The 19,579-nt window shown below is 28.2% G+C and overlaps 1 protein-coding gene across 1 annotated transcript; it reads left to right on the top strand.

Annotated features, from left to right (window-relative positions):
* The first annotated feature begins 2,956 nt into the window (after nucleotides 1-2,956).
* LOC111029945 lies at nucleotides 2,957-18,969 on the top strand. Its single transcript, XM_022309200.1, has 6 exons — nucleotides 2,957-3,630; nucleotides 10,614-10,668; nucleotides 13,133-13,215; nucleotides 15,087-15,214; nucleotides 17,527-17,963; nucleotides 18,143-18,969. Exons 1-6 carry the CDS (start codon nucleotides 3,538-3,540, stop codon nucleotides 18,967-18,969), a joined length of 1,623 nt encoding a protein of 540 aa, XP_022164892.1. The 5' UTR covers nucleotides 2,957-3,537.
* Nucleotides 18,970-19,579: the final 610 nt, after the last annotated feature.

Raw genomic sequence — 19,579 nt, 5'->3', positions numbered from 1 at the left:
CAAATATCGATAGTACCTATATATAGTATTGCTGTTATACAACAAATTGCCAATTGAAAATAAAATTCTAACGGAGAAAAGAGTGAGGAAGGTAATTAGGTACCTCGTGTACTACTTTAATCATTTTATTATTAAACATTTCCCTTAAACAGTACAATAATTCAACATAATTTATGTTGTTAGAAAAAATAAAGTCATTTTTCTCAAAACTATCATATTGCCACTTACTGCCTTTTGTCTAAGGACGTCAATACTAAATACTATGCAGAAGAGAGTTCCCAGATCTTTACATTATAGACTTATATTATTATTATTATTTATAATCAAAAAATGTATTTCCAATCACATTTTAAACTTTATTTTATTAGAATTAAAAAAATGTATTTACCTCGTATTTATCAGCTATAGACTTTTCCGAATTGAGTATGTCCAATCTCCAAGTCCGTGTACATTGTTCCGCAAAATGTTAATGAACTTTTTTTTGTACATCTCCAGGTAAATCTTTTACGTCCTTGATGTTTCATAATATATGTATATCCTCTCCAACAAATTGTGTTATTTTAGGTTATTGGGGTAGGTACTGTAACATGTATTCATGTCGAAATGTAACTGACGCTTAGGATTGACACAAAGTGTACCTACCGTTAGCAAAGTCATGCATTTTAAACCTTTATTATGCCCAATACTCAATAGATTATAGGATTTTACGTACATTTTTGTTTATATACATACATCCCATCTACAACAGTTATTTGGTATGGGTTCGATAAGACACTTGGCCGGTCATTGTTGTTACCTAGACCTAGTATAATTGTACCATAATATTATAAAAAATAATAATGTACGAATATTAGATTACTTATTATAACTTTGCCGTTTTTTTCCGTGTTGTTTTTTTACCGATTACCTAAATCGTTATAATATCATTACAATATACTCGTTTACAGTATACTGTATAGGGAATATAAAAATAGAATACATTTAATATGAATTATTATAATTATTATTTTAAATTAAATTTTTAGGATGGAAATTATTCCCAATATGTTTAGTTAAGTCCAAGTTAAGAAGTCAACAGTTTTATTTTTATATTTATTCCACATAATATCTTGCATGTACGTATCTTTATGTACAGTTTTCTTTCTTTTATATTTCATTACATTGTTTTGCATTAAGTTAATGTTTAAATCTGTTTCACTTTGAATTTTTATTAGTATATCAATGACTTGATGTATGCGTGGATGTGGTGTATACAATTGGCTATTATAATGTTTATGGAAACTCTGCGCCATTCGTCGTCTTAGGATTACCATTTGGTTCACAAGCCCATATAAGATTGATGGAAAATTGCCGTTAGAGAGTCAATATAATTTTCTAAAATATAATCTGAGAATATAAAACTATCTGTACCAGGTGCTACCTCTATAGGGTCTATAAAGCCATCTGAAACTTCATTGGGTGGTAAATAACTTAAACCATAAAAAAACTTCATCCATTTTCCAACTTACAAATCTTTTAAGTACTCACATAATAATATTTTATTTTTTTGTATTTTCCTGAACTAATTTTTTCCTAAATGAAAGGAACAGCCTAAAATTTTATATTGAGGAAAACTTTGCAAAACCGCATTATGCGTTGCCTTTTCAAAATCAGCATGAAAATGTATTAAATTAATTTAATTTCCCATCATTTCTGAGCATATATACTGTGTAGTGGATTGCCACATTTGTATGTAATGTATGTTTAGTACCCCAAAAAAGTAACCTACAGGTACGTAAAAATTATTTTGGAAAACGTGAACCGTATAAAGTTGAACAAAATGATTAGGGGCAAATGAAAAAGTTCCATTCTTAAAAACGTGTTCAGATAATTTAAGTAATTCCAAGTTTTTTTTACACATAAATATAAATATGTTTTTATCATCATTGATAAAACAAAATTTATTACCTTGGTATTGAATAATATCATTTTGCATATTGATCAGTTGATTTCTCGTGTCGTCAGAAGATTTTGGTAAATTTGAATAGTGTTTTTTACTGGTTTCATACATTGATTTTGTTGTAAAATTCTCCGTGTTTCGTATCTCACGGCGTATCAATCTGTTAGGTTTTATATACAAATCGTTTCCTGCACTACGTTTAACGGTTTTAAACATATTAATAATGTATACGTTTATTTTATATGTATAGAATTTTATTTTATTATATTTTTTGATTTTATTCGCTTATCACTTATGAGGTTTCCACGTACCACAGGTTGAAAACCGCTAGTATAGGTAATATAATCTAACGTGATATTTTAGTATTTTTAATTTTACTAAAACTACGAATACTCATAAATAATTATAATTTAACTATTTAAGAGGTCGTAACACTGGCATTTGTTGTATCCGTCATGCACGTTTGTAATATGGAAAATTTAAGCTCTGCAGATCACGTTAAGCTTAAAAATAAGAGTGAATCGATCTATTTTGAAATAGGATTTCCTTTATAATGAAATGTGATTTTGTTTTATTTGCTCACCTCTACACTCTTACTCTTGTCTCCTTATCGATATCGGTTGATCGTGATTCGTGGCATGCAGCGTGATTGTACGACTGTGAATATTATTATTATTAATTGTTATTATTCGCTACCCGCTACCACCCACTTATCTAGAATGGCTGACCTGTTATTAATTTATTATCTACATAATATGTTTATTAATTTATTATCTATGTCATATTGTCATATAATCATTATAGTGTGGCAGTGTATTAGTGTAATATACTAATATCACAGCATAGAGTACTCTATGTATCACAGATACTACTATATTGAATACTCATATTAAATTAAGATACAATTAATTGATTATAATCGTCGAGCCTCATGTTGGTATTGTTGGTTTTATTCATAGGTAACATATAAAATAGATGACCGACTCAGCCGAAAAAGTCGTTCCGCGATTCAGTATATTATGCAGCTATCCCAATGGGCAATGACTGGCTTCTGAACTATACTATAATTATTATAATTTATAACTCTACTTTTTTTTAACCCATGGTGTTTGAACAACTAGAGCTTCCGGGGACTCACTTATTTATAAAACGATCGGAACGAATTTTTGTACCTAGTCGGGAGGCTCTGGCAGTTATCTGTTATTGCTTATTAGTTATTACAATGGCATTTAGTAATGAGTTAATGAGTAATGATTCGGGCATGATAAGATAAACCTATTTATTTTATCATGGAATCAGCCATCGATTTTAAAATTCGTGAGTAGTGATAGTGATTAGTGATTAGTGAGTAATAGCCAGAATTGCCAGTTACCTATTGATAGTTCGGTACTTTCGAGTTTCGACGAAGTTTTCGAAGTTAAATGTTTTTCGTTTTTGTTACTTCACACCGGCGGCACTGTGGCAGATTGTGCAAGTTCCCAACTTCGGCGGAAGTGATGCGGTAGTCGTCATCATGGCCTCCATTAAAATTTAAAATCCCTCATCTGTATGAAACCGATTCATTTGAGATTTGAGGATTTTGACACGTGTCCTACAGCATGTCATCGTCGTCGTCATTGTACAGTGCCGATCTAGATTGGAACATTTGGAGCAGTAGGAACACAGACAGCACCAGTTATAAACTTAAAATAGTGAGTGCACATAATGAACGTGGTTTGGTTTTCATGACTATTATTGTCTATAATCTATATTATTCCATGCAATCAGTGGCTGGCTTCTGGTTGTTTTTTCTTTGTGTGGTGACTTGTACCTATACTCTGTAGATAAGTACCACATTCTCCATCAAAAAAATATTCACCGTACTAAAACAATTTAAGAACATTTGAAAAATAATTACAATTGATTAATAAAGTCAATAATCAGTTACTTAAAGCTTGAAGAATTGAAATTAATTGTAGACTATCGATATACATACCTAATATATTTTAATATTATAATTTATGTTGATGAAGAATGAAGATAGAGAACCTTAACCTAACCTTTATTATTAAGGCTCTCTAGATTAAGCTATAGGTATTGGCATATTGCACAGCAGTCACAGTGAACAGGTTACGTAGGTGATATTGAAATATACTTCATATAATATTATATTATGATTGTTACTTTGTAATATTATACACCATGGCAAAAGAATTATTTTTTATGAGGGGAACAAAAAAGTAAAACCTAATCATTCTAAAATTATTTGTACACATACATTTATATATATGTATAATAGAACACCCTTCTTAATATACATTTTTTGATGTTGATATAGGTATTAAAACATTTAGTATATTAAAATAATATACAAATTATATAAATGTGTATAATAATTATAGTAATATGTACCTAAGTACAATATAAATATTAAATACATTATATTTATTTGCTGTATTCCTTTTTTAGGAAACATCATCATAATATGATGTGGGCATGTACACTATAAATTCAATAGCAATATAATTTCAAATTTTAACTTGGTTTACATTTTTGTAAACAAAATATAAATAATATTTTTAACTAAAATATATTAGTAGGTATATATATATATATATATACCAAGATAATTAACATCTTTATTTTTTCCTTGGAATAATTTTATATTTTTATGAATATTTTATATCATACTTTTATTTAAAACATATTAAAATAAATATAAATATATTGGTCTGGTAAAGTCGGTAACTACAAAATTGTCTTTTGGATATTTTTTTTAAAATATTGAGACAAAACATAAAATATATTTACTTTATGCTTATAGATCATAGATAGTTGCTACATGTCGGTGTACTCAATAACAAAAATTGAAAAATTAAAATCCATCTGTACTCAAAAGTAACAATCTAGTACCTATAGGTAATAATTTTTTTTAGTATTTCCAAATATTGATTTTCTTGGTGAAGTTCTTAAAACAAATTTTTAGGGAATTAACTTCAAATTAACTTTTGCTATACTAGAGTTATGAACTTATAAAATCATTATGATACCATATGATTTAACCTCTTTTCTGTCATCATGGACTTCAAATATGATTTTGGTCTTCTCAATGCACTAAAATAACATTCAGCTATAGCTACAGATGGTATTGTTAAAAATAATTAAATACATTGAATAAGTTTGGTAATTTTAGAAAACAAAGAATATTTTACATTTAAACATTAATTTCCCAAATTATTAATAATATCTGAAATACTAGTGATAGATACCATAAATAGTAATACAATAAGAACTTAGAATCTTATTGTAATGCTAAATCCAATGAATAATTACTACAATTTAGAAAACCACTTTTTGGTTGAATATTTTCAATTCATTTTTTAATAGTGGCCTCTTAAATTTGATGTGGATAACTGAGAAAGTAACTCGTATTAATAGTTACATTTATTGTTGAGTCAAAAAATGTGAAAACTTTACTATTAGTTGTACTATTTAAGCCATAGTATACACCATTTATAGGTGTACTAAATATTTCATTAACTTTCAAATTTGAATTGACATAGAGAATGTACAAGAACAATTGTTCTGCGAAAGAAAATTTCAGTAACTGAATCAATAATTATAGAAAAATACTTAGAATTTTTATTGATGTCACATGTTAACACTGTAGATTTAATGACATTATTTCTAATATTTCATTCTGTATATCTGAACTAAGCCAGTTATTTTTCTGTTATATTTAAAATCTGATAGATGGAACATCTAGACATCCTCCTTCTAGTAAAGAAAAAAAATTGACAATTGTCATCATTATTAGAATGATGTCTAAGTTCTTAATCCCATCTGACTAAAATATCGCAAATTATTATTATTACAGTATTGTAAGTAGTATTTATTGTAGTATTTATTGCAAGTTTTCAAGTTGATAAATCAATATCAATACTTAAAAGAAAATGTACCTATATAGTTTTGTGTATTTTACTGTATTCGTGTGAATGCAATTTTATAACTTTTTTTGCCCCACTTTGATTATATCTAAGGGGTCAATTGCTCCTTTTGAAAATCAAATTAACTTTATAATGCACATTGAAAACAACCTACTCATATAGGTACTCATATACATATACCTAAACAGAATATGCGTTAACAATGTATTCAACATTAAAGTTTTTAATAACAAATAAATATGTAAAAAAATATAAAGGACTTATCTATATTCTAGGGTAGGGCTCAGGGCTGGCTGTATTTTTAATATTTTAAAGTACCTGTATGGCTGTATACTGTGATTCGGTAATTACCGTTGTTACCAAAAATATCATATTTATTATTTATTATTTTTTTATAATTATTATGACATAATATATTATAATTTTCACTTTTGGAAATCATATTACTTGGAACTAAACAACTATTTTTATAATATAAATTCACGGAGATACGGTATTAGCCGAGGTATGGTATTTTCGTTAATTATGCTCGAAAACTATTACTAATATAGGCAATATAGCATATAATAGCTATTATAATAAAAAAGGTACGATTTCCGTTTCCACTAAAATTTATTTAAGAAGTTTCTGCCAATTATTATTTGGGAACCATGTACAATTACAACATATTTTTATCATATGAAAATATCTTCATCATTTTATAGTTATATATCACATATTCATTATATTTAAGTATTTGGATATTTCAAATTATAATAAAAGTAATAATTATAGTGACTTAAAAATATAAATTATAATACAAATAGATAATAGTGTTGGCCAGCGATATCGATAATTCGGATATCGTGTGTATTTTCCGAATAATTTCGATATCGTTATCTAAATATAATTATCGAAAATATCGTGATATCGGCTTGGAACAATAAAGTTGACGGATATTCACTTTTATTACTTTTATCTATAATAAATTATAGCATATTGTGATATATTTTCAAAGTCCTACGATGAAACAACTTGAAGAGTATAAAAATTTGAAAATGAAAATTCCCTACAATCAAGATCCTTGAAATTGGTGGAAACGAACCTAAATACTCGGCCGTATCATTACTAGCCAAAAAATACCCAAGTATAGTGGCCACTAGTGTTCCCTGCGAACGGTTATTTAGCGAAACTGGAACAATCATCTCCAAGAAAAGAAATTATATTATCTCCTGAGCGGCTCAATCAACTGTTATTTCTGAATTCATTTTTCAAATCGAACCCAAGTTCTGAAACATTGATGGAAAACTGCTAGAAGAAGATATATTTTGATTAAATGATACAATTTGTCTAATAAATTCTTTATAAATAAATAAATAAGTACTCAATGAATACTTTTCATTTAGTACAAAATAATTTATAGTTGATAATTAATTTACACTCATAATTTATTAATATAATATGTATTCTATAATTTTAATATGCTTTGAATAAACTAAATTATATCGATATCGGTATTTCTTCGATATCGCGATACGGTATCAGAAAAATAAATACGATATCGATTATTGAAAATATATCGCTGGCCAACACTAAATTAGATTATAATACTTCATTTGTCGAGTATAGATACAATTAAATTAGTTTAAAAAAATTACATATTTAATATTTTTAAATATTTGCCCGATAATCTGAAAACTAATATAGTGTTTTCAATTTTATACATTGTAAAAAAACATAATTATTTTCGTAATCCTGTTATCGCTATATCCCCCCCCCCCGAGCAGACTCTAAATTCCCCTCTGGGGGAATTCCCCCCTTCCAGTTTGGAATCGCTGCTCTAAAGCGAAATTTTCTCGCCGGTTCAACCCGGGCCTGAAAACAACAATTTGATAATATTGCATCTTTGAACTGCTACTAAGGGCTTCCAATGTGCTAACTGCAAGTATAAAATATGCTTGGTGTCACTAAATAGTTAACATAGATAACTGTCCACATATCACAGTACTGTTTAATTATTATTAACAATGGAAATATTTTTGGATATTCAGTCACTGCACTCACTGCAGTATGTCGCCGTCGGTATACAAATATCGGTATATATCATATCATATGGATATATGGGTTACAACTCTAGGGATTGGCCAAAAAATCCAATTTAAACAAAGTTCCAAGTCTTTCAAAATATTACTCTCAGAAAAATCACTAACGCCTCCTTCTTTGTTTCTAATTTAACTTTCCTCCAAGATCTAGCTGAAGCGAAACTTTTTTACAAACGTTCCTTTGATAAACTTGAAAATCATCCTAACCCACTAATAAAAGGCGTACATACTTTCTCTATTTCTCATTCCCTGGAAACCCACAACGAAGACTTAAAAGAAAATGGTGTCGTAATCATTTAAATTAAATATCCCTCCTTAATTAGCCTAAACAAATCACCAAGTAAGTGTCGCTAATGGGTGGCTTCTTACTCAAAAATCCATGTTTTTTAACCCTTATCCTATACGCTTATTGTACAAAATTGTATAGATTGTGTGTGTACTTGTGAAAAAAAAAAAATTAAAATTAAAATGAATTACAAAATATTTATATAAGTTTTTAAAATTTGTATTTGTTTGGTGCTTAATGTTTTTAATATTTATATTTTTTGTGAATTTTGTATTGGCATTTGGCAAATAGTAATAGTGTTTTTATGAGGTATTAATGAAATATATATTATATATTAATTTAATAAAATTATATTGAGCAAAAATTGTATATTATTATTATTGTTTGATATTTTTAATTTTTGTCCGGAGGGGAACTATTTGTCCCGTTCGCTGGGGAAACGTCCTAGATTCACAAATATCGCACCACCTTCAAACCACAGGTTAAGTGGGCACATTAGGTACCATACAGGTCTGCTGTATATTGACTATTAAGTGTCTAGAGAAGGATGTGTTGAATATGAGTTCAATAATACAATGTATCATTGCACACGAAAAACAATTCTGAGCGAAAACGGTTTGTCAGCCTACAATATTGTTAAGTAGGTATATTTTATCCGAAGTGTTCGTCCGTCTGTCATGTCTACATGCTTATAAAAATTATTTTCTATTTGGTCGGTCTACTGTAGGTATCTACTAACTTTGTACAAATTGTTAAATAATCTGCTAAGAATTATATACCCATAAAAAAGTATATTTTACGGTTTTTTTTTTGTGATTAAAGTAATTTTGTAACATTACATAATAGTATTGCAGTATATTAAATTCATTTTTGTCGAAAAACTTGAATTTTAAAATGTCCTTATGTGTATACTGTATACAATATAACCTACTCCTTAAGTCTCAAGTATCTACGGTTATATTCGTTTGAAATTACTACAAAATAAGAAAATTGTTCCTGTTTCATGAGAAATCGAGTGAATGTCCAACCAGCGGCGAATCCAAGGAGTGATAGGGTAAATATCCCTCCCCCTCCTTGAGCTTATTATATTTTAACTTATTACATTGTTTTGATTAAATTCATTTGGAACGTAATAACTTTTTTCAAAATATAATTTTAGGATATTTATTAAATTATTTACTACTTTTATAATGTTAAAAAATGTTGTTCTACGTTAAGGTAGCATCATTTTTTTTTTTTTTTTGATCAGTTCTATTTGTTACACCTTGTATATACAATATTTTTCTAGCATCCTGATGATTTAAGAATAATATTAATTCAACTTACAGGCTATCGAATTAATAATAAGTAATAACAATATAAAAAATCCTAGACTGTCCTCTCAGAATTGTTTTTCGTATACAGTGATATTATTATATCATTGAATTCAAATTTAAAACCACTGATTACAGCGACCTTCTAGACACCTAATGTACAGCAAAGTGACATCTACTTCTCGCTTTTTACTTTTGACCCCTCAAAGTATAGCATCTAGATTCACTTTCTTACTAGAAAAGATGCTGAAGTGGAAAATCGACTTATTCATACTTTGATAATATGTCCATCATCCACTATCGATCACTAAACATAATATGTATTTATGTATACAATTTGCACGCTTATTTCAAGTTCATACTTTTTTTTCTAAAATTAAAGTCACCACTGGTGGTGACATTTTTTTTGTGGGGGCACGTGTATTTGTCGCAGTCTAGTGTTAAGCTCTATCTTGTGTCGCCGTGTTGGCACATTTTAAAAATATAATAAAATGTGTTAATATTTAAGCCACTGGAGTAATAATTGCTTATATGAAAAAAATTACCTGTAATTGACTGTGGATTTCTACGTGCGACAGTCGGGCCGTTATTTATTTATTTGTTACATTTTAAAGAATTGTTGTAATGATGTGTGAGCATATCATTACATTACTCTATGGGTCGTCAGCACGATTTAAGATAAGATGCAGGTTGAATATCTGCGGCGCTCTACCTGTCACGGTACTGGGATAATCATAAATATATATTATATATTAGATAGATATATATATATATATGTGGGGATAATATATACTGTATTGAAATATCCAGGTAAAATAACTTGAATATTTTGACATAGATATGCCAGCCTATCTATCAGATCATTAGGTTAAATATTATTATTTATTATCATAAATACATTTTTAATTTTGATCGTTAAAACCAGAGCAAACTGTCACGACTCAAAAGTTGTATAATGTAAAAACATAATATGCTTTTACTGTGCGTTGATGTGTAATGACTAATGAGCAAATCATTTAAAGTTAGAAATTAACAACTATTATTAAAAAATGTTTTTTATAATTTTAGATTGAACAAGAATTGTTAAGTCCTACAGAATCAAGCTTACAACATTTAGAATCAGGTATAATTTGTTTAACTTTTATCTCAATGAAAAAAAATGTTTTATATTGCATTGAGTGTAATATTAGGATTCATCGGGTATCCAAAATTAAACGAATCTATAAAAAAGTCTATTAGCTTCTATATTTTATATAGTAAATTATATGTTTGGTTGCTTTTACTGGGATTAAAGATTTAATTTAATTAAAAAATAGGTTACTACCCTCCTGTACAGACGTACAGTAGGAGTCAAGTGTACCTCGACATCGAGAGAAGTTAGTAGTTATGCAGTATACTGTAATCTGTAAATGATACACTATTGTGATATTTCAACTGAATAATGGTTCTGAACGGAGACGGTCGTCATCAGCCTCTATTACTAAGAATATTTTTATTATATATTTATGCTGCTATTATGGTAATTCGTTTAATATAGTGACTAAAGTATAGTCTGTAAGTAATATGATTATGGTAGCTGATAGGTTGAATTAATTGTTGACAAACATAATGCATTATTGGTTATTATATTGTTTTTGTTAACTCTTGAAGTTAATGCCAACTTACCCTAAATGGTGTGAATTGATTCGTGGTAAAAACATGTATTAAGTATTTTATACAATATTAGTATGTATTGATATATTGGTACCATATACTTGTCAAAATTATAAAATCATAACATAAATTGCAAAAAGTTTGTGTTTGATGGTATTTTTTTTACTTTTCTTATATATTTTCAACACTATCTACATTGAGGACGTCGCACCCCCATGTGTTGTCTCCGCAAATTTTTTTTCAACGATTTCAATAGTGGGCTGTTATTTTTGATATTTTCTTTGTATAAAAAATTATATGATTGTCAGTCCTGAATTTCCTCTTTTGGTTAACTATCTAATGGTTACGTATTAATACATTCTCAAAAATGTTAAATGACAAGCAAAAATATTTATTTATAGGAAAAAATATAATGTATATTATATAAGAATGGACAAATTTTTCGATTTTGCATTTATAAAAAATAAAAATAGTTCCATTTAAATGTTTACCCAATACATAACTAAATACCTCATTTCTTTTAATTTTTATTAATCATAAACATGACGAAACAACATTAACCCATGTTTTAAATATATGTATTATATATATCATATTGTATTGGACAAATTTCTAAATTTTAACTTTTCATTGTCGCATTACTTGTGTAAACATAACTATTTTTCCTTAGGTTAGGTTAGGTGAGTGAGGTAACCATAGGCGCACATAGGGAGGGAGGTGCTTAGCACCACCAGGTTTAAAATTAGCACCCCAAGTTTCCTTTAAAATTTATTTCAGTAATCCACCAATAATTTGTAAATTATTATGGTTTATTGAGTTGGACTTTTTTTTTCCATTATAATTATAAATATCTATTTAAATAGACAATATTATTAGAGTTCACGAATTCGCAGTATTGTATGATTGCACGTATTTTTCGTCTAAACATTAAACAATAAACAGCGATCATAATATTATAGGAAATTATATTAACATTTATCTAATCTAACTTTATATTCTTATTATTATCTACTGTTCACGGTTGGCTAGACAGTCGATGCAATAATTATAAATTTAGAAAAACTCGGAAGAAAGCTTAGAGCTGGCCGAATCTGTGGACAACTTTTTTAACTAAGATGAACATAAAAGTGTGTGTTGTATAAAAACTTATAAGGTATATTTGATAAAAAATAACTAACTATTTAAAATATTTATTACATGGTCATATCTTTTGAAATATTATTAGTACATAAATCTGTTTATGTATATCAAGATATTTTGAAAATATCAACAACTAGTTTATTAGCCGAAATGTAGTGTACCAGCCAACTTTGTATTTGAAGACTTGAAAAATCAATGTCATAAATGTTCGTTTCCAAATGTCTATAAACTAGTTGAAGTGGAAATGACAATTCCAATTTCTTCTTCAACGTGTGAACCCTCATTCTCGGCTATGCGTAGATTGAAAATCTGGTTACGCACCAGTATTGGCCAAGAAAGATTTACTAAGCTATCTACGCTTAGCATTGAGAGAGATCTTACCAATAAAATAGATGGGAAAATTATATTGCAAAAATTTACATTATCAAACAGGAAAGTAAATTTTGTTATTATTGTATTAGGTGGGTGTGGGGGGCAAATTAATCCAGCACCCCCTAAATTCACACCCTATGTGCGCATATGAAGGTAACTCGTGTGCGCGTAAAGAACTACAGGACACAACTAATGTAACCTGAAAAACTCTATCGACACAATTAGGTGTTTGGGACATACTCGTTTATAACCGTCCGGATAAGGTTAGATTTTAATGTGGACTCGCTTTCAACTCCCCCCTCTCGGCCCCTCCCACCATACACACACACTGTTGGACCACCCCTGCAACACATATACAATGTACTTCTATTCAAATGTAAGATTTTAATTTCATTAATGTAACTATGTTTTTTATTTTTTAGATTTAAATATAGAACTGAGTCAGTCGTTGAGAACATATTTCAAACAATTTGATACTGATAAACAATTATTTTTGTTTAAAAACGTAAGTTACATATTTAGTATATTTATACAAACCAGAAAAAATTTAATAAATTATTTTAATGAGTCATAACAATAATATTTAGTGTATAGTTTTAACTTATAATTATGACGATTAATGTGCAACCAGAATTTGGTCAAGTGCACTCCTTTTGTGTCGTCCCCCACTATGTCCATCCTTAGTTTGACGTGCTGAATGTTACATAACATTCTTCATAGTTGTGTTATCGCTTAAAATGTTTCTAAGTCAAACTATTACAAAACCGTTATTCATATATAATTTACCTATATTATATTCTATATTAAATAAATATACTTAAGAGGACGCCATACCCACATGGCCACATGGCTGCATGCGTTGTCATTTGTCACTTGTCTTCGTCTTACAAACGTATAACATAGCAAACTGTATGTTCAGAGTAATTAATTAAACTTCATTATGTTTAATTTTAGAATGAATTGACCTATTACCAAATCTAGGAGTTAATATTATCTAGTTGATAACCTGGTTTCTTTTTGATATTTTATTCTTAAAATACTCATAATTCGCATTCAAATTGAAGTTTAAGCCTTCGTCATCAATTGGCGACTAGATAAAGGTTTTTGTGAAATTCACTACCTATTTATTTTTTTATTAAAACAGTGTGTATATATATAAGTGTTTTGCATTATTTTTTTTTATACTTTTATTTTGACGTTTTCTCTTTTAAGTCTCAACGATTTTTCTATAACCTGAGTCTTAGTTTAATATTTACTATGGAACTTTGAATTTCTAGTAAGTACCTACCTAAAGTTATAAGTATTTAGCATTATATTTGAGTATAATTGTTAGTATAATATGTAATTTTTTTTACTAATTAAATTGTTTCAAAAATATTTTTATAATTATCAGCAGTCAAGATGTTGATGTAGCAATGCTTTTGAGCAATTGAAAACACAAAGACTTATTGTGGTCAAAAGTAAAGATTATTTAAAAAAATCTTCAGGAACTGATTACAACATTTTTCATCTACACATTTTTCAGCTGTAAATATTCAGAAAATTTGATCTTAATATATAAAGCCTATAAAGGATATTAACTTGTAAGTAAAACTAATCATTCAAAGCTTATTTTAGATGGTTTGTTCTGTCTTTACTCTTTTGTTTGATAACATTTTAAATTGTAATCCAAAATATTAATATACATTATTTTATGTGATTGCTTAATTGTATATACTTTTATACACAGTATTCTATATAAAGTAATAATACAGTATGGAATAGAACTTATTATTTATATTATGTAAATTGGGTGTTTTTAGAGAATATTTATCTTAAAAAAAGAAAAGAATTTGTACAAATTATAATCCATTATTTTTCTTTACTTTAAATAGTATGAAAGTATTAATAATGTAAAAGTATTTAAAATATATTTATTATTATCTTAGTATTCAAGTATAATTTCTTATTTTAATTTAATTGAAAACAAAATTATTTTATTTTACTAATAATTGTTTAGTTCTCTATTTATTTTGGATCAAAAATATTCTATTTATTATTTTCATATTTACATAATTAAATTCAATAATATTAAGATAGTGGTTGCCAGTTGGTTTGATTGACTTGTGGGTTACTTCATGACTATAATTTATAAAAAATAATTGTGGAGTAGTTATTGTTTTTACTCAAAAGAGACAAGAGAGGTAGAGCAACATTTTTTACATGTAGCATATAATTATAGTTCAGTAAACTTAAATATAACACATAATATATATTTTCTGACTCTAGTAGTCTAGTGGGTATATAGTATATAGTATTTATCTATTGAAAAATAATAATATCAATGTGAAGTAAAAATTACTACTTTGTTTTAATTACTATTATTATTATGTGTAGATTAATACTGACTTTTGTGTGGAAAAAATACATATAATTGGAGAAATACTAGAAGACTTCAAGAAAAATATTATAGTTACCCTTCCCAGGGTTGGGCACTTTTCAATTACAGTAATTCAATTACTTCAGTAATTTGTAATTGGTAATTGATTATAAAATGTTGATGTAATTTGTAATTGATAATTAATTACATAATATTTGTGTAATTAGTAATTTATAATTACCAACAATTACTTTCTAGTATAAATTTAAAATTGAACTGCACAATTCAAAGTTTATGTTTCTATCAATTCTATCCACTGATAAATGTAATGGTTAGTAATTTGTAGCGATACTGAAAGATTATTTTATTACAGATATTGCAATTTCTTAACGACAAAAATAAAAGTTTTACATGTTTAAACAATTATCTTGTTGTGAAACAATTATTTATTAATTATAATACTAATATTTGTTCGTCAGCACTGGTAGAGAGATTGTTTTCATTTGCTGGCTTCATAATGGCACCTACTTGTTCCCAGTTGTCTGACGAACAATTCGAAAAACTAGTATTTTTAAAAGGCAATCAAAATTACGGGATTATCTAATTTTTCTATGTACCTATATTTTTCTAATGTTTTTTTGATTTAATTTATACACTTTTTTTATATAAATAATTTTTAAATGGAATTGGTAATTTTAAGTAATTCAATTATGTAATTTGTAATTTATAATTAAATATTCTACAATCAAGTAATTAGTAATTTGTAATTAAATACTGGTATTTTGAGTAATTTGTAATTTGTAATTAATTACTTTTTTTTTGATAATTTGCCCAACCCTGACCCTTCCTGAGAAAGCAACGGCTGAAAGAACGTTGAGTCAAATAGTGTACACTGCTGAAATTCTCTTAAACATATAGGTTACTGAATACTGAGTATAGAATAACATTTAAAACCACCTATTTAGGTTTAAAAGAAACCAGGAAACTATGGAAATGATTCTGAGCTTATTATTTTGTACTAGTTGAAAAGCAGATTGATACAGATATTGAGATATCAAATATTTTACATTACAAAGATACATTTATCGAATTTATTGAGTTGGAAAAGGCATTTGATACAGGCCTATGGATAGAGCTTTTTAAAACACTAAAATAAATAATTGTTGATTTTAAAGATACGTGGATAATAAATATTAAAATATGTATACAGAACAATCAGCCATAAATCATAATACAAATGTTAGGCAACACCTTGATATCCAAAATAAAAAAAGTTGAAAAACAGGGATGGATCAACAATATTATTTAATATTTGTGTTTAACAATTTAACAACAAAATCATTAAAGAAACACTTATCGGCAGGGCTTGTAAGTTCATGCACTAAAAAATGCAAAAATGCATTCATGCACTAATCATTGGCAAAATATGCATTCAAATATGTTCTAATAATTCAGAAATATGCATTTATATGCACTAACATTTTTAAATTATGCACTTAAAATATGTATAATATAAAAAAATCATACACAAATTTTGAAATAATAAAATGTATCCATTTTTTATCTAAATTTAATTTCTTTTCATCTTTTTAAATTTTATAACATTCAAAAATCTAACTTCTTATCAAAAAATCTTATCTAAAAATCAACACTTTGTTGCCATTATTACGTTATTATTATTATTAAATCTGCGGTATATTGTTATGAACCCCTGAATCATATTATAATATAATATTATTTTACATGATATTTCTTAAGACCATCAGGAATAGTGTGTTATACGAGTATACGACGGCGAGACCGTGGAATCCGCTGACACAGGATTTTGATTGTGACACGGAGCGTCGTCGTCCAACACACTATACGGGAGACGAGGCAGTCGTCTTTAGTCTTAATATTACGTCTGAACCGATACATTGTCATTAGCCGTAGTAAATAATAAAATATAATTTTTATTTAATTATTTTGCGTGCGTTATTTTATTTTGTTGTGAAAATTCATAACAATATTATATAACTGGTGGTCAGACAAGAATAAAAAAAAAATCAAAACAAATACTACAATTTTATAAATTAGAAAGTAAATAAGAAATTAAAAAAAAAAATGTATTCTCTAATAACTCTAAAAAATCTACTATATTCCAAACATGCCTTTAGCTCTCATTCCTTCTTCGATTTTGATAATGCAGACTATATTAATATATATAATTTTATTTCTAATTTTGATTGGCCTTCTACTTTATCTACTCTCAGTCTTGATATTGGCTATTAGTGCCTTGTACGATGCTTTTCACCAGTCTGTACTATGTTTGGTCCCAATACGCCACTTTAAGCAGTCTACCTTCCCTATCTGGTTCACGAGTGAGTTAAAAAAAATTTTATTTATGAAAAAAAAGGCTCATGCAAAATTCAAATCCACTTTTAACCCTAACGATTACAGACACTTTTCACTTCTTAGGGCCCGTTATAAGTACGTATCGAAAAAATTGTATCGTGAATTTGTTGATCGAACTGAACTATCAATTAATGCCAATCCTTCCAACTTTTGGAAGTTTATAAAGAGACAAGCCCACAATTCTGATATTCCTAAAACACTAACGCTTAATGGTGTTTCCAGTTCTAATGAACAAGATGCAGCTGACATGTTCACCTCATACTTTAAATCTGTATACTCATGTGAAGTCTTTAATGATAATGTGAATGATCTCAATATTCAATCTTTTGACCTACCTAATAATGCATACTTCACTGTTGATGACGTTTTTCATAGTCTTTCTACGTTGTCTGGTGCTAAAAATGTAGGTCCTGATGGTCTCTCCTGCGTTTTTCTATTTCAGTTTCTTTCTATTATAGCCTATCCTTTATTTTTGCTGTTCAGACGTTCTCTTGATGAGGGTATTTTTCCCTCAATTCTTAAACTCAGTTCGGTCACGCCAGTACATAAATTAGGTATCAAATCCAATATATCTAATTATAGGCCTATATCTATTCAGTCTCACCTATCAAAACTATTTGAATCTTTGGTTTTAAACAGTATTAAACCATCAATAAATAATATTCTTATTGAAGCTCAGCATGGGTTTCGTCCAGGAAGATCAACTACTACATGCAACTTAGTTTTTCCAATTTTGTATTTGAGTCTTTTAAAAAACGGTCTCAAGTTGATGTAGTTTATACTGACTTAGCCAAAGCGTTTGACACTGTTAATCATAAAGTCTTACTGAGAATTCTTGAAGCGTTTGGTTTTGGTGAACCTCTGCTCTCTTGGTTTGGTTCTTTTTTAACGAACAGACATCAATGGGTAAAATTATTTGGTGTCAAGTCAAACATCTATTCGTCTACGTCTGGTGTTCCCCAGGGTGGACATTTATCACCGATTCTATTTTTACTGTTTATCAATAGTGTACATAACGCCTTGCCTTTTTGTCAGCTTTTGTGTTTCGCAGATGATATGAAGCTCTTTATGGAAATCAACTCAGCTGCTGATTGTGTGAATCTCCAAAGTAGCTTTGATTGTTTTGTTAGTTGGTGTTTTAATATAGGCCTTAAAGTCAATGCTTCAAAATGCCGAGTCATGACGTTTACTCGTTCCCGTTCTACTATCCCTTTTGACTACAATATCTCTGGTTTGACAATTGCACGCGTTGATAATCTAATCGACCTGGGTTTTAAACTAGCTAGAAACCTTAGCCCAAGTCCTCATATTGCGATGATTACTAGTAGAGCATTTAAAGTTTTAGGGTTCATTATGCGTCTATCTAAAGACTTTAAATTGTCAAAATCATTAAAATCACTATATTGTGCTTTAGTTCGTCCTATTTTAGAGTACGGGTCGGTTATTTGGGATCCGTACACTGCTCTGATATTAATCAACTCGAACGTGTTCAACATAGATTTTTGAGATTTTGTTGTTTTGTGTTAGGCATTCCCCACTTAGTTCACGACTATACCAATATCGCAAACGTACTTGACCTGCCTACTCTTGCTGAACGAAGAAAAACTCTAAATATAAAATTTATTCGTGGTCTAATTACTAACCATATTGATTCCCCTTGCTTGCTTTCCCAAGTTAACTTCAAAGTCCCTTCGCATGTATCTCGTTCTCATGTGACATTTCATATTCCTAACGCCAACACAAATTATCTGCAAAATGAGCCTTTAAGACGAATCATGTCACTTGCAAATGAGGACCCCTCTTTTGATGATAATTTGTTCTTATGTTCTTAACCACTGTTAATAACTCTTAAGTTTAATATATGCGTTTTATTGCTTACTAATAACTTAAATAAATTGTAATTCTGTTATTTACATATAATATTTTATATTTTTCAATTTTCTACTATTCTAATACATTGTACTGTACGTCTAAATGTTATAGGGGCAACCCGTATATTTTTGTAATAAATAATAAATAATAAATAAATAAATAGTGTTTATACCCAAAATATGTAAGAATATGCACTATTACATGTTATACATTCATTACTATTGTTATGAAACAAATGTGTGTC

Source organism: Myzus persicae, unplaced genomic scaffold (assembly GCF_001856785.1).
Source record: "Myzus persicae strain clone G006 unplaced genomic scaffold, MPER_G0061.0, whole genome shotgun sequence".
Lineage (NCBI taxonomy): Eukaryota > Metazoa > Arthropoda > Insecta > Hemiptera > Aphididae > Myzus > Myzus persicae.
Note: the sequence above shows the minus strand (reverse complement) of the source record. Positions and strands in the feature narration are given on the sequence as shown.

Excerpts from the sequence above, each read along its gene's own strand:
- LOC111029945 (XM_022309200.1), top strand. The coding sequence starts at position 3,538 with ATGTCATCGTCGTCGTCATTGTACAGTGCCGATCTAGATTGGAACATT. Across the intron at positions 3,631-10,613 it reads CCAGTTATAAACTTAAAATA|ATTGAACAAGAATTGTTAAG; the intron begins GTGAGTGCACAT and ends TTATAATTTTAG. Across the intron at positions 17,964-18,142 it reads CAGACGTTCTCTTGATGAGG|CATGGGTTTCGTCCAGGAAG; the intron begins GTATTTTTCCCT and ends ATTGAAGCTCAG.